The sequence below is a fragment of the Artibeus jamaicensis genome, unplaced genomic scaffold (genome assembly GCF_021234435.1).
Source record: "Artibeus jamaicensis isolate MK-2021 breed Jamaican fruit bat unplaced genomic scaffold, CSHL_Jam_final scaffold_1283, whole genome shotgun sequence".
Taxonomy (NCBI): Eukaryota; Metazoa; Chordata; class Mammalia; order Chiroptera; family Phyllostomidae; genus Artibeus; species Artibeus jamaicensis.
The window spans coordinates 18,825,348-18,842,071 of NW_026522028.1; the positions used below are offsets into that span (position 1 = coordinate 18,825,348).

The following is a 16,724-nucleotide window of genomic DNA, read 5'->3' on the forward strand; positions in this document are numbered from 1 at the left end:
AGAGGCACCTTGGAAAGAAAGACTCAATTTCAAAATGTGCTGATGCTCTTAGCTTGGCAAAATATCATTATATTTTCTTATAAAACAAATTAAGCTGTGATCTGGGTGGATATTACTATCCTAAATACACAAGGTTGAAAACTGGCTGCCCTGAGCAGGCACCAAATCCTGAAAGAAGAACAGTAGGCAATAGGGGCTCCAGCAGCTGAGGACTGGGTCTAATAACAGGAAAACTTTGACAATATTTTTGTCAAATGCTGGAGAGATTACAGAGTTAGGTCGGGAGGGTTTCATTTTTTTGTTATTTGTTTTTAGAAAATGAACAAACGTATCAGAGCTAAAGCCCTCCCTGGCACAATCTGACAAGGACCACTTTCCTGTCTTCCCTGTTCTTTTCAGTAAACTATCTATCTATATATTTTTTTAACCAAAAAATGGTAGAAAATAGAATTTAAGAGCCCAAAGGTATGTCCATACCACTTCCCAAGGACACGGAGGTGGGGACCTTGTTGGCCTTAGTTGACACAGGGTGGCGGAGTCTTGTGATCATGCCTGCAACAAAATCAGCATTATATAATCACATCACATCACATCACATCACATCACACCTCTCTGTGTGCCCTCTCCAGAGTAGCTGGAAAAGCACAAATTCAGGATGTTAAGATGCAGAGAGAGAGAGAATCCCTTCTGATCATATTCATCCTGTGGTTGTATCAGTTTGCTTGACTTGACTAGTTAGCTCAATATAAAGCAAAGTTAAGAGTAAGACTACTTTATGTGATTTTGAAAATTCCATCAAAGTTAGTTGGTTGATAGAATCTTTTATTTCTAAAAATGAAAGATTTTTAAATTTTAATTTTGCTATCTTTTTATAGTCCTATATTTAAATATATATAAATGCAGCACATACATTTGGTAAAATAAAACAAACCAAAATGAACAAAAAACAATCCGAACAGTGAAGAAGGGTACAAAATAAAAAGCAAACCACTTGAATTAAAAAAAAACTGAACCTAATAGCTTTAAATGGTCAACACTTTAATTGTTTACATTAAGTTACAGTAAAGCTGGGCTAAAATAATCATAACATTTACAAGGTTTTTGACCTAGCAATTCTACCACTGAGATTATACCCTAAGTATCCTGAAACACCAATTCAAAGGAACCTACACACCCAATGTTCAAAGCAGCACAATTCACAATAGCCAAGGGCTGGAAGCAATGTAAGTGCCCATCAGTAAACGAGTGGATCAAAAAACTATGGTACGCCCTTGTTGGTGTGGCTCAGTGGATTGAGAACTGGCCTGCAAACCAAAGGGTTGCTAGTTCGATTCCCAATCAGGGTACATTCCTGGGTTGAAGGCCAGGTCCCCAGTAGGGGGTGTGTAAGAGGCAACCACACATTGATGTTTCTCTTCCTCTCTTTCTCCTTCCCTTACCCCCTCTAAAAAAATACAATTTTAAAAAGCTCATTGTCATTCATGACTCAATAAATGTGTTATTATTATTATAAAAAACTATGGTACATTTACACAATGGAATACTACACAGCAGGAAAAAACCGAGGAGCTCCTACCCTTCATGACAGCATGAATGGAAACTGGAAAGCATTAAATATAATAAGTGAAATAAGCCAGGCAGTGAAAGACAAATACTATATGATCTCACCTATAAGTGGAACCTAATCAACAAGACAAACAAGTAAGCAAAATACAACCAGAGACATTGAAATAAAGCACAAACTGACAGTAACCAGAGTAGAGTGGGGAGGGGATAATGGGGGAAGATAGGGGAAGAGCCATCAAGGAACATATATAAAGGACACATGGACAAAGCCAAAGAGGGTGGGTTTGAGGGTGGGAGGGGGGATGGGTGGGGCTGGGGGTGATATCATGGGGAGGCACACAACTGTACTTGAACAACAATAAAAAAATGATTTAAAAAAAGATGTGAACTCATTCAAAATATTTTTCTGGCTTTAAGTGTGTGATGTTTTCCAAGTCCTGGGAATTATCACAGGTGTTGCTTTTCTCTCCCTCCTTTTTCTATATTATTTATCTACTTTTTATATAAGTGGTCTTCAAATGGTTTAAATCCTATACCTTTAATTGGAAAAAAAAATTGGTGCACTCCAGACATATATCCACGCGCACAATTGCTGCTGATTGCTACATGATGTGAATCATAGAATACCCTCACAAACAGAAAAGTTAAGAAAATAGGATTTGAAAAACAAATCTAAAACATGTTTTCTTCTCATACTCTGTGGGGTTGCTTGTGCATGCTCTGCAGTGGAATCATCCCACCTGGAGATGTCTATTTATACAATTGCTTTCCAAGGGGCACTTTTGAAGCACCACAGGCTAAAATAAACAATTGAGGAAATTGGGGCAAAGAAAAAATACAAATAGGGACCACAATCAAAGCAAGAAGTGAGGCCAATTCACTAATGCACATGTAATCAGGTTAGGTAGAGTTGCACAAATTTGATGATGAGCCCAGAGCATATTTTTACTCAGTGTTGGAAATTCATCCAGTCACAGCCTGTAAGTGGCACTAATCTGGAAAAGGCATTTAGAGGGGATTTCTTTTCAACTTCTTTCTACATTTATTGAAATGATATTGGTATATAACATATGTAACTTTAAGGTGTATAATGTGATGATTTGGTATATGTATATATTGTGAGATGTTTACCACACTAAGGTCAGTTAACACTTGCATTAGGAAGGATTTCTATATACAGTTTCACCAGTCAAGTAGACAAAATTTAAAAAGAGTAATAGTACCCAGTGTTAATGAGGATGAAGAGTATTGCTGTTGGTGGGAATGTATATTTCTGAAAAGCACTTGACAATGTCTAAGTTTGAAACGTTCTTAATCATTATTTCAGAAATTTCCTCATATAGGTGCATAGACCTGTGTGTACAGGACTGCATTAAACCATTAATTGCAATGGGAAAATATTGTATATGATCCAACTGCTAATCAATATAGGATTAGGTGAATAAATTATGGAGTAATTCTGTAACAGTTCTCTGTAGCTGTTAAATCAACCAAAGTAAGCTGTTCATATTTGTATGGAAAGACTTCTAAACATACTGAGTAAAGAAAGCAGCTGAAAAGTGGTATGTGTAGAATGATCTCATCTCAGTAAAAATATAATGTATATATTTAAAATATATAAATATATATAACTAATGAATAGTAAGTGTTAGTATCAGCACAGAAAAAGTTCTGTTAGACACCAACTCGTAGATCATTGGAGAGATAATCTCCATGGACATATGTTTGATTTTTGCAATCAACTTGTGTAGGCAGAAAAAAACTGCAGATATTTTTACAAAGATAATGTCTATTCCTACATCACTCAGCTTACTCAGTTTAATTTTTTTGGCATTATACACTTTAGAAAGTGCATAATGTTATATTCCAGAGAATGTAGGTTAAAAATCACAGCAGGCATAAGTCTTGAGAACATTTTTTTCTTACTTTCATGGTTCCATATGTAATTAAGAATATTAGGCCCTGGCTGGTGTTGCTCAGTGGATTGAGCACAGGCCTGCAAACCAGAGGATCATGATTCGATTCCCAGTCAGGGCACATGCCTGGGTTGCAGGCTAGTTCCCAGCAGGGGACACAGGAGAGGCAACTATACATTGATATTTCTCTCCCTCTCTTCTTCCCTTCCACTCTAAAGATGAATAAAAATAATAAAAAAGAGAAATGTTAAAAAAAATATCAGGAGGATCAGTAGTATCTAAGAAAATTTATTTATCAACCAGGATATATAAAAGAAAAACTGAAATAAATTACCTGCTGAATTGTGTTGATGATAGTGAATAAGATTTGGAATGGAATCAAAACAGTAGTTTTCAGCCAAGTACAATTTGTTCTCAGCATTTGTATGCACATGGTAATGTTTGACGGTTCCTTTTTTATCACTAGTAAGAAAGAAGGATTGTTAGAATGTTTTTAATAAACAATGGAAGATTGATTACACAATGCTTAAATCATTATTTTAGGTGCATCTGCAAATTTTGGAGACAGGAGTCAGAGAGGATTTCTTAGTCTTGACATTTGGTGTTTTTCCGGAGGTATCCATGACAATCAGTAACTACGGAAGAGGACTCCTCCCCAAACTCAACACATCCTTTGTGCTCATACAGAATTCATATACAGTAAAATTTGAACTTTGTAGACTGTTCTCCCTTAGTAAGTATAAGGCTAGAATCTTTCTTTGATGATTGAAAGCCCTTCAGTTCTTCAGGATCACTATCCCGAACATCAATTCTCTTTTAGGATAATAATGAAGATTAAAATGTGGGAGGCAATGGTGTTTAGGCTATAGGCATCCTCCTCCAGAGTATGGGTTAGCAGGCTCTTTGGGGAGTGGAACAGGCAGGATGGAATGGATGGGGATTTCCTTTAATTCCTCATGTGAACTTGTACCTTTTCTATGTAAAATGTGGTTTTTTTTTTTTTTTAGCTTTTGCTCTACTTTTAGAAAATAGCGGTGAATTGATGTACACTGATTTAGCCTAATCAGGAATAATATGTCTGTCTCAGACTTGAGAGTATGTCATAGTGGTTAAGAACTGGGCTCTGAATCCAGTTCCACAGCTTGCTGACGACCTTATCTGGTTGTTATAAACATTGGATGAAATGATACACCTATCAGCCTGCATGATGCTTGGCATATTAGAAACTGTTAATAAATTGTCATTGCTGTAATACCAGCCTAGTTAAAACTGCAATTACAAAAGGGAGAAAGGGTACTTTCTTGTTGCAAGTAAGTGGCTACTAAGTTCTTGGTCTCAGCACAAAATTCACTCAAGCCCATTGATGGTGTTTTCATAAAAGAAGGCTTCTATATCCATTGATTTGGATTATTTTCATTTGATTCACTATCTATTTCCTGATTTTTCTACCTTACCACCTTCAAAAATAAATCTGGTGTCAAGAAACTTGGCTGGGTAAACTTATGATATCAGGTTTGCCTAAAACTGCAGGGCCAGAGGGCCACAGAGTTTTTGATATTCGATGAACCAAGTCTTCTCCCAGTTCTTACTGGGTTGGCTTCAGCCAGCATCTACACATGCAATCTAGTACATGAGATGCATCACGGACATGGCTTCCAGCATTAGAAAAATGTCAGATGACTGTTAAGAATATAGGCTATTCTCTTAAAGTGGAGATAGGTGTTTTGTTAAATAATTCTCCAAATATGGGGGGAAGGGGTGGGGAGAAAATATGGACAACTGTAACTGAACAACAATAAAATAATTTAAATTAAAAAAGAAAATAAACATTAAAAATTCTCAAGATAAAATAACTTTTTAATCACAAAATTATGTATATGAGGTACATATATGTACCACAGGACAGGGTATATGGAGAAGGCACCAAGGTAGAGGGTTATCCAATCCAACCATGAAAAGAAGGTTGCACATGCAGAAATAATTTTTTTTCAAATGGATCTCATCAAAATTTGGCCAGATTATTATTTCAAAACTTTGGGAGTTTTAGTGTAGAACTAGGAGTGTGGTTGAAGGAACATGAATCGGCTTTCGAAGGCCCAGTTTCAAGTTGGTCATTTATTAGCTTTGTGGGTGGGTCTTCATAAGCTGTCTTTGAGCCTCAGTTCTCTCATCTGTAAAATGGCACTAATAAAAACAGCTTTCCAATTTGCTTCATAGGGTGATTAGAAGGAAAAAAGAGCTAACAACAAATGGGAAAGCGGCTTGTGAAATTCTAAAGTGGGATCCTGATGTTGAGATGACTATGAGGGTCTTTTATGCCTAAGCATTGGGATGGGGGTAGGGGAGCAGGTAGAATTATTCTTTCCCAGCAACAGCAATAATAGTAATTGCTGTTAGTTTATTGAGTGTTTACTATATACCAGCCACTGTTCTGATTCAATACATGAATGAACTCACTTCATCCATAGAATACAATAATCATTATTATGTCACCTTTTCAGATGAGGAGGTTGAGGCACACAGTTTAAGAAACTTGCTCAATGTCATAAAACTTTGTAACAGGTAGAGTAATGATTTGGACCCAGAAGAGTGGCTTCAAATCAGAACTCTTAATCACATAGAGAGGCCAGCACCCTGGAAAGAAGTTATCTGGGGAACAGAGCTACACTGATTCAACCTTTTGGTAACTCTGCACCCACCAGAAAGACTTAACTAAATTCAAATGCTGGAGTAGGTTTCTCAGCCCAGCAGGTGGCTAGGAACAACAGTGTGTAAAGACTCCAATGCTATATTTCTTTCCTTCTACACTTAGGACCAAATTGAGGGGAATAACCCAGGATTCCTTTGACAAAAGTTCACTGAGGCATACTGTGCACTCTGTTGCCCCCTGAGATAGGCAGGAGAAGATCCCAGAGAGCAGCTTTTTGGAAATAAGGGGCAAAAGACCATTATAAATAGTCCTATTCAACAGCAATATTTTGATATAAAATTCCAGACTTTAAAGATGGCATATTATCCCAAAATGTGACTAAATGATCAGCATATTCAAAGAATATACAAGAAGATAAAGCAAATAAATCCGTGTCATACTTACTTCACAGCCTTACTAAATAAGGACACTGTGTACATTCCCACCTGGCTGGAATTTCGAACCATAAATGCTCCTTCTTTTCCCTGGAAAGGCAGTAAAATGTAGAAGGACCAGAAAAAAATTTTATTATCCTTGAAAATGATTTTTCCTGGTATGCAATAGGTAAATAGATAATTTAGATTCACTTTAAATTTTACCGATGGCACAGATTATTCAACAGTTGGCACAGAAGGGGACCCACACTTTAGCTTTCTTCCTTTTCTCACTGTTTCTTTATTGGCCTAGCCAGTGTGCTTTGAATTTTCCTTTCCAGTTAATTTTTAACCCCCTCTGATAATTTTCTGTTTTGTATTTATGTAAGCCTAATGTTTTAATTTTTCAGAAGTAAAATTTAAAACCACATATCATCACATCATGCTCTCAGAAAGTTATAGAAAACCAAAGATGTAGAATAAGTCTTTCTTGATGACTTTGTGCTAATTCTAAATAGATCCACTTCTACTCAAGATGGAGGCATAGGTAAACACGGCTCACCTTGCACAGCAAAAATTACAAATAGACTATAAAACAGATGTCACCAAGAATCATGAGAAAATCGAGGTGTATAGAAGTCTGACAACCAAGAAATTAAAGAAGTTACATTCAGCCAGATAGGTAGGAGGGGCAAGATGTATGGAGAGGCACAGAAGTGCTGATATGTGGAACACACAGTCCCACATTCACATGTGGTGGATAAAAATTGGGAGGGATACATTGGGAGTGAGGGATCCCAGCCCCACACCAGTCCATCCAGCCCAGGATTCCAGTGCCAGGATGATAAGTCACTATAACTGCTGGCTGTAAAAAATAATGAGGATTGGGGTGGCAAAAGAAACTGGGTTTCTCGGGAGTCTCCTCCTAAAGGGCTTGCAATGGACTTAAATCTTACACAGACTCACTCCCTCTGGGCTCCAGCACTGAGGTGGCAGCTGGAAGGGCACCAGTGGCATATGGAGAGAAACTGAAGTGCCTGGCATCAGGGTGACTGCCAGGGAACAGCTTCCTCTAGGACAAAACTCCAGAGGCCAGGCAGTGGCCATTGTCCCCTTTCTGAGCCCTCCCCCACACAGAGCCACAGAGTGGGGACACCATATCAGAGATTCCCATCAACCTCATTCACACAGGTGGTGCCACCCTGGCAATTACCTAAGGCTCCACCCCATCCAACTTACTGGTGCATTTTTCTACAATAGGCCATGCTACTAAGACAGAGAGTCAAAGCAGCTCTACCTAATACATGGAATCAAACACAGGGAGGCTACCAAACTGTGGAGACACAGAAATATGGCCTAAGTGGAAAAAAACAGAACAAAACTCCAGAAAAAGAACTAAACAAACAGAGATAAGCAATCTATCAGATGTAGAGTTGAAAACACTGGTCATGAGATGCTCAAGGAACTCACTGGGTACTCCAACAGCATAAGAAAAGACCCAGGCAAAAATGAAGGTAACACTAAGTGAAATAAAGAAAAATTTACAGGGAACCAACAGTGGAGTGGATGAAGCCAAGAATCAAGTCAATGATTTGCAATGTGAAGAAGAAAAAAACCTTCAATCAGAACAGCAAGAAGAAAAAAGAATCCAAAAGGAAGAGGATAGGCTATGGAGTCTCTGGGACAACTTCAAACATGCCGACATTCAAATCATAGAGTTGCTGAAAGGAGGAGAGAGCGAGCAAGAAATTGAACATTAAAAAAATAATAATAATGAAAGAAATTTTCCCTAGTTTGTTGAGGGAAATAGACAAACAAGTCCAGGAAGCACAGAGAGTCCCAAACAAGATGAACCCAAAAAGGACTGCACCAAGACGCATCATAATTAAAATGCCAAAGGTTAAAGATAAAGAGAGAATCTTAAAGCAGCAAGAGAGGGAGAGTTACCTACAAAGGAGTTTCCATAAGACTGTCAGCTGATTTCTCAAAAGAAACTTTTCAGGCTAGAAGAGAGTGGCAAGAAGTGTTCAAGGTGATGAAAAGCAAGGAACTACAACCTGGGTTACTCTATCCAGCAAAGTTATCGTTTAGAATGGAAGGGCAGGTAAAGTGCTTCTCAGACAAGGTGAAGCTAAAGGAGCTCATCATCGCCAAACCATTATTATATGAAATGTTAAAGGGACTTATTTGAGAAAAAGAAGAAGATCAAAACTATGAACATTAAAATGGCAACTAATTCACAACTATCAATAACTGAATGCAAAAAATCAACAAGAATCTAAGCAAACAAGAACAAGAATAGAATCATAGGTATGGAGATCATTTGGAGGGTTATCAGCTGGGAAGGGGAAGGGGGAAAATGGGGGAAAGGTTCAGGGATTAAGAAGCACAAACTGGTAGGTACAGAATAGACAGGGGGATTATAAAAACAGTATAGGAAATAGAGTAGCCAAAGAACTTATATGCATGGATATGAACAACGGTGTGGGGATGGCTGGAGGGAATGGGGGTACTGGGTAGAGGGGGGCAAAGGGAGAAAAATTTGGACTACTGTAATAGCATAACCAATAAAATGTATTAAAAAATAAACAGATTCAGATTCAGAAAGAGCAGATAATAAACTGGGAATGTGACAAAATACCATGTTAGATAGTAAAGTTATTACATTCTCATCAGTACACCTCAAAGAGATCATTAGTGTGTTATATAAGGTTGAACTATATCAAAATGTCATTTTGTAGGTCAAAAGAGTTTGCTATTGGTAATTCCATACCAGTTAGTAACAAAATCATGTAGATACATTCCTTGTTATACCTGCTTTATTGTGGTTTAGGTGCTACTGAGAAGTGACGGAGCTGAGGTTGACTGTTACATAGATGGCTCCCAATAAATCATCATTCTGCATTCATGCCCTGTATATTTCCCTCCAACACTGACTCTGGGCTGGGCCATGCAACTTGTTGTTTTGGCCTATGGGACATTAGCAAATGTGATAAAAAGAGACTATATGGTGAGTGCCCTGAACTGTGAGGCTCATCGTCTTCAACCACTGCCTTGTGATCACCATGCCGTAAGCGAGCCCAAGTTAGCCACGTGGAGAACTATGGCATCCAGATTGACTGCCTCAGCTAACCTCAACCTCCCAGGGACTATATCCACCAGCTAAATGCAGCCAGAGGAGTGGCCCTAAACCAAACCTGCAGAAGAACTGCTGGCCCAGCTGAATCACTGACAGAATTGTGAGAAATCATAAATCTTGTTGTCTCAAGTCACTGAATTCTGAAGTGGTTCATTACACAGAAGTATATAGTGGAAACACAGTAAATGGCTATGTGTGAAGGGCCTGGCAAACTATGGGCTGGACAACTAATACTAGGATGATGTGACTGTATAATTAGCACTAAGGTTTCTGTAAGAAGTGCATTACCCCGTGGACCCAACATTAGAAAGAGATTCTTAAGGGGCCATTTTAAAGACCAGACCATTTACCTTTTGTCTCAGTAACTGTTCAGATTGTGACCTGGAGATGTTACCTGCAAACCAGCTGCAATAGGACAGAATTCCAATTTTAATAGATAATAATATTTAACTGTATAACTTGTTACTCAGCTCTCTAATTGTATCCTTATATAACATATAATTAACACTGTAGATGTTAAGTTATAGTTTTGTTACTAATATTTTAAGCTAGTCATAGTTAATCAAAAGACTTCAGGGAATATGATTCAGTATATATGCCTATGAGACAGAAGAAAGAGATGATCAGGAATAAGGAGAGAGGCCCGGAGAGGTGAAGTGAGATTGTGTGTGAGACCTTCATTTGCACAATTGCGCATATACACATACTCACAGGCATACACACTTTGCTTGTGTCAGTAATTTTCCTGAGACCTGGCTTTGTTTGTTTTAAAAATATTTTAGCATTTCAATGTCAGAGCAGCAGAGGCTTAGGCCTAGTCCTACCATGTAATTTTTCATTTAAACTTTGGCACCTTCGTCTTCAATAGAATGGAGTAGAGATGCTCATGAACTTGTGGCTATAAAACAGATGCTTCTGTGATACTGATAGAGCAGGAAGCTAGTGGCACCAAGCACAGTGTGAGAAAGCAAAGCCCCAGATCATACTGCCCTCTGGTCTTCATCTCTCTTTGACATCTCTTTGACTTTGAGGAGGGCATGTCTCTCCTGATCATTTCCCATCATGCACAGCCCTTACAAAACATTTGAATCTAGAAATGGTGGTGATACAGACTCTATAAGGTCAGATCTGGGTTTTCCAAACCAAAGAAACATTTCCAATTCACCTTAATACTAAAATCCATAATTAGAGATTCAGTCACATTGGTTTAAGTGTTTGTCATCTGTTAAAGTGCAATTCTCTTTGGATAGTTTTGGGGCCCTTCTTTCTCAGTCTTTTATGTCTTAGTTTGAATTATTACATCAGATGTGTTTCTGAGTATAAACATTGGGGAAGAAAGGCTCTCACTTCAGTTAGAGCCAATAAATGAATGACAGCAGTCATAAAAAACAGCTAGAAGTATGTATGCATAATTCTAGTGTCTGAGAGCTGCACTATGTCCTTTTCCTCCCCCATCTTCCTAATGCCAATCTTTAAGTGCAGGAGACTTGTTTGACCTTATTTGTACAATGATAGAATCTTAGATATTGGAAAGGACTTTAACAGGCACTCTGACCTACCAGTCTCAGTACAGTCAGGTGATCACACACTCTTATTTGCCCAAAGAGCCCAGTTGTAATATTTAATGGTGATTTTTTCTCTCTGTAAAGTGCTCTGATTTAGATGTTAAATAATAAGACTACCCTAAGAATAGGAATCTCTCAACATAAATGGTGTCATGAGTAAGTCTCAGTTGTGTTAACTTGTAACATGACTGCATCATATGTAACTTCAAAAATGGAACTCAATGCTAAAAAGATCATTTAAACATCGTCCTCGTGAGAGGCGTCTAGGGAATAAATAATCAGCAGAAATGTCATATGCTGTATCTATGAAGATAAAGTGAAATGTCAGGGATACCAAGTATGTGATAAATCCAATGAATATATGCAGCCAATTTATGTAATCTAGATTGGGAAAAATATTTTCATTAGTAAAATCCCATTTTACTGTTACCCAGCATCTGGGTAAGTGGCCCAGACCCTCACATGAGTGTACCTATGTAAACACAGCCTCTTTAGCAAGTCTGAACCATATGTTTTAATGCCTTTTGGAAAAAATACATATAAACATCTAAGTCTAGTTTTAGAGAAAAACAGAGGACTTTCAAAACTCACTCATAGTCTTCCAGGTTTTCCTCTTCTTCAGATGAATCTGACTCAGGAAATCCCCTTAAGAAGAGAGGAGTGAACATGAGTAGAAAAGAACCACCAAGAAATAATCCAAGGACCTAGTAGGGTAGTATCAAATCCCACCCTGCTTTCATCCATGTAAATAAAATGTAGACTGATAGGTTTCCCTTTTTGTACTTGGGAAGGTATCAGCAAAGTGAACAGAGAGTGACTGAAAACTCAAGTGCATGCCCACTTGAATGGGAAAGTGGATGTTTGATACAAGAAAACCCCAGGAGGCCTGCAGGAATGTGGATTTCTTTGAGTCTTTCAGAAAAGTGGGTGGGCTCATGAAATAGATGAGGATGCCTTCAGGGACCGCTGTAGTATGAAGTTAAAAAAAAAATCTCAGGTTGTGCCCTGGCTGGTGTGGTTCAGTGGGTTGGGCATTGTACTGCAAACCAAAATGTTTCTGGTTTGACTCCCAGTCAGGACACATGCCTGGGTTGCAGGCTAGGTCCCTGGTAGGAGGTGTTTGAGAGGCAATTGATGTTTCTCTCACACTTTGATGTTTTTCTCCCTCCCTTCCCCTTTCTCTAAAAACAAACAAATAATACATAAATAAATAAATAAATAAATACAATCTTTAAAAAAACTCAGGTTGTGTATAGAGTTATTCTTAGAGAAGAGTTATTCAACTCTAGGTTGTTTTCCTCCCTACTCAAGATGCCCGAACCAGGTGTATTAGAGCTCATGTTAACACCAGTGTATATCATAAATGATGGATGGGAAAAATCAGTGTCAAGGAGACAGAGACCCACAAGTTATAAATTCAGACCAACTTAGGGGTCCAGAGAGCAAAGTACATAGATTTGGGGGGTTTATATTTACTTCAAATGTAAAGTCTAGTTGCAAAATTATTGCTAATTTGGGTAGTTTTCCTGCAAATGATAGCAAATCCTGGGTGGAAAGGACTATCTGTATCTGATATACCATGACATCTTTGAGGTGCTGTGATCCACATTTCTTTCTCTTTGGTTACTGCATGCAAAATCTTCACTGCTATTAAAAGAGAGAGATACATTCCATAAAATTATACTTATTTATACATGTTAAATGACAAAAGAAAATTTGTTAGGTATGTTTTAGCCTTATTGAGCATTTTGACCCATGAGTTTCAGGTGATTTGGGAATTTAAGCTAATGAGCCATTTTCACCTTTTTGTCCTTGCAGGGACTCCAATCAAATGCTGTAGTTTGACAGTATTCATGAACACATAAGTAAATTGTTAATAATGGCTTCTGATAGCCCCAAACAATAGAAAACTTGGATTAATAAATCATCTTGACTGGGTTTGCCCTGATATTCTTGTAGATATGCAAGCATTCCGTCACATACATGTTTCAGTTAAGGTTATTTTCCTCTTTACTGTTGTGATTGCAATGAAAAGCCTTAAAAATACTGAACTTTTAACTCCATGTGGACATAGGCAGATCAGCAGGATTTTCATAATCCTCTGTCACCCAACATTTTCTCGTTTATTTTGGGTGGTTAGCAGAGCGTGGGGAAGTGCCTACCTCTCCAAGTTCAAAGGCTGTTTGATTGGGAATGTAAAACCTATTTCCTGTTTGCCTTCCTATCCCAGGCTCTTATTCAAAACCACACTTCACAGCGACAAGTTTCCTTAACAAGGAAATGCTCTTCTGGCTCCATTTCCAGGAGTGCCTACCCCTTCACCTTCCCAAACAGCCTTGTTCACTAGCATAGTTTTTTCACTTCATCTCTCCATGAGAAAATACTTACTGAAAATGCTAAAAAATATAGTTACGATTTTCAATTAAACTTTGTAATTAAAAAGCTTGTCCGTATAATGGAATACTATATACACATTCAAAATAATTAAGTAGGTTGTACAACAATGTGAATATATTTAACATACTGAACTGTATGCCTAAAATAATTAAAAGGGTAAATTTTATTTGAGTTATGATTTACCACAGTTAAAAATTTTTAATTAAAAACTAAGTACCCATATATTTTCATGTATTCAAATGGGGTAAATGTCCAAGGTATTAAGTGAGAAGACCAAATGGCAAAGAAGACTGTATGGTCATAATTTGATTTTTAAAATTCTATATATAAGGTAACATGTACATAGAAAACATTATATAGGAATGCACGTTGAAAATTCTACAATATTTGAATGTGTTTGTTAGAACATGGACTATTTCACTAGCCAGAAAAAAAGATTAAAAAGCAGCTCAGGCAAAGATAGTATAAAGGACAGAAAGTTAATAAAGAGTATTATGTACTTATATGAGCTGAGAATCATGACTGAGCTTTTTAAATTCTAGCTCCATGAATATCTTTTAGTAATTATTGTAAATCACTCATATAGGTGATGTAATGCTGCTCATGATAAAAAGTGATTAATCAATCTTTTTTTCAGATAACTAGCTTTCTGGAGCTCTAGGGAAAAACCCAGGGTCGGGACTAAATCTTTGGTGCAAAACCTAAGAGGGTGTCAAAAAACTCAGTAACCAAGCCAATGTTTTAATAAAATATTTTTTAAAATAAACATGAACACAATGGAATTCTATGCAGCAGAAAGAGAGAAAGAGCTTCTACCTTTTGCGACAGCATGGATGGAACTGGAAAGTATTATGATAAGCAAAATAAACCAGGCGGTGAAAGACAAATACCATATGATCTCACCTTTAACAGGAACCTAATCAACAAAACAAACAAACAAGCAAAATATAACCAACAATACTAAAATTGAGAATAGGCTGACAGCGTCCAGAGGGGAGAGGGGAGTGAATTTCAGGGGAAAGGGGGAAGGGTTTGCAGGAGTAAGTACAAAGGACACATGGACAACAACTAAGGGGGGTGGAAATGGGAGGGAGGTGGGGAGGGCTGGGATGGGGGTAAAAGGCAGAAAACTGTACTTGAACAACAATTAAAATTAAATAAAATAAAGCATGAACACAAAAGTCCATGATGAACAAAACATCAACATGTGAAAGAGAGGATGTGGAATCTGTGAGCTGGCGGCTCTGCAGCAGCCCCATGTGAGTCTGCAGTGCTGACTGCTTATTTGAATACTGGTCAGTCAGTTCCACTGCACACCTCCCTGGATGAATCACTTGGATTTTTCCAGGGAGGGCACCTGGCCAAAGTTGGCATGACATCTATTGTCCTTGAATCTGAGCTTATTGTCTCCTTCTACAAGAACTGTGGGCTGCAGGCAAATAAATATAACTTCTGCCCTCAGGCATCAGCTATAGATTAATACACTTGGATTCTATCTCCATTTTGGAATGAAAGGTACCACCACTTGTTATGCTGAAGGCAATAAATAGCAAGAATACATTCACATTTTTCAAGTTCTGTATAAATCTGTGGCTGTATCATTGATAGAGTGAGGCATTTGTTTTGGGTAAAACTGATGAGGATGGAAAGAATAAAAATAAGAAGACAAGGGAGAAAACAAAGAAAAGACATACATGGTGAGTCAGAGAGATGCTCTGCATGCTTTGTGGGGAAAGGCAGACTTCTGTACCCTGGAGGAATGCTAATAATTAGATGACGAGGTGTCAGACAGTGAACAGCATGATGGGGTGGAAGTAGGAGGCAACAAATAAGGAAGGATAGTTAGTTGACCCTTTATTGCCAACTTGCAATTTGATTTCATATTTATTGAGTATCACATATGGGGCTGACTTGGTTCCAGCCCTAGAGATATACACAATTTAAGCACTACCTTAAAAACATGAAGAGACTAATAGCATCTTGAGAAGACAAGCTTGAAATGCTACTTGTCATTTGGCCAGTGATGCCCAAGCACTTTACAAAAGTTAGCCCACTCTAAGCTGTCTCATATAAAAGATATAACTTAAATATTCAGAGTTCTGGAACGTGATGTTATTAGAGGGGAGGGGAGAGAAAGAAGATGGAATAAGATGCTCAAATATTACCTAGATCGTTGGCTTGGATAGTCTAAATGCAAATACTATGCTGCTCAGTCCCAGTAGGGCCACTGCTTCTGGATCAAATGGTGAACATTTTCTGATGAGACAGCCCTATCTCAGCTAAGGCATGCGTTGACAGCTTTGAGACTGAAGTGCAAAGCAGTGGTATAAAGTTTAGTCTACATGCTGGGCAGCCAGACTAAAAGCTGAGGTTTACCTTTTCAGTTTTCTTACTTGCCACCAGTCAGGGCAGTCTTCTCTTGGAACATGTCGCATATTGATGTTTGGCTGGGAGCCATAGTTTTTCTTTGAGTCACTGTCACACTGGGCTAGAGTAGTACTTGAAGATGGTTCTTCCATTCTGAAAATAGGAACTGCCCGAGGAATCTTCAGCTTTGGAGGACAAGATATTTTAATAGATCACAGTAAGGCACACACACAGATTCATGTACTGGGAACTAACAACCAAGATATATCAGCTCTTAAATTAAAAAGGAAGGAAGGAGGGAGGGAGGGATGGAGGGAGAAAGGGAGGGGGAGGAGAACAGAGAGATTGAGAAAGAGTGGGAAAGAAAGAAAGAAAGAAAGAAAGAAAGAAAGAAAGAAAGAAAGAAAGAAAGAAAGAAAGAAAGAAGGAAAGAAAGAAAGAAAGAAAGAAAGAAAGAAAGAAAGAAAGAAAGAAAGAAAGAAAGAAAGAAAGAAAGAAAGAAAGAAAGAAAGAAAGAAGGAAGGAAGGAAAGAAGGAAAGAAAGAAAAGAAAAAAGGAAGGGAGGAAGGAAGGGGAAGGGAAGAGAAAGGAAGGAAGTAAAGAAGGAAGGAAGCAATACTAAGCATTGGCGAAGATATGCAGCAACAGGAACTCTCAACTTTACTGGTTGGAGTTTGAAGTGGTAGAACCATAGAGAAAAGCTGTTTACAG

The 16,724-nt window shown here is 38.0% G+C and overlaps 1 protein-coding gene across 2 annotated transcripts in view; it reads right to left on the bottom strand.

Annotated features, from left to right (window-relative positions):
* The window catches only part of BMX (BMX non-receptor tyrosine kinase), a 49,715-nt gene that overhangs the window by 13,918 nt on the left and 19,073 nt on the right, over positions 1–16,724 (bottom strand). For both annotated transcript variants that reach the window (XM_037157488.2, XM_037157489.2), the window contains exons 7-13: positions 16,023–16,198; positions 12,828–12,896; positions 11,841–11,894; positions 10,035–10,089; positions 6,577–6,656; positions 3,817–3,944; positions 478–552 (exon numbers count right to left, since the gene is read on the bottom strand). In XM_037157488.2, coding sequence (XP_037013383.1) covers positions 478–552; positions 3,817–3,944; positions 6,577–6,656; positions 10,035–10,089; positions 11,841–11,894; positions 12,828–12,896; positions 16,023–16,198 — 637 coding nt within the window. The remainder of the gene's footprint in view (positions 1–477; positions 553–3,816; positions 3,945–6,576; positions 6,657–10,034; positions 10,090–11,840; positions 11,895–12,827; positions 12,897–16,022; positions 16,199–16,724) is intronic.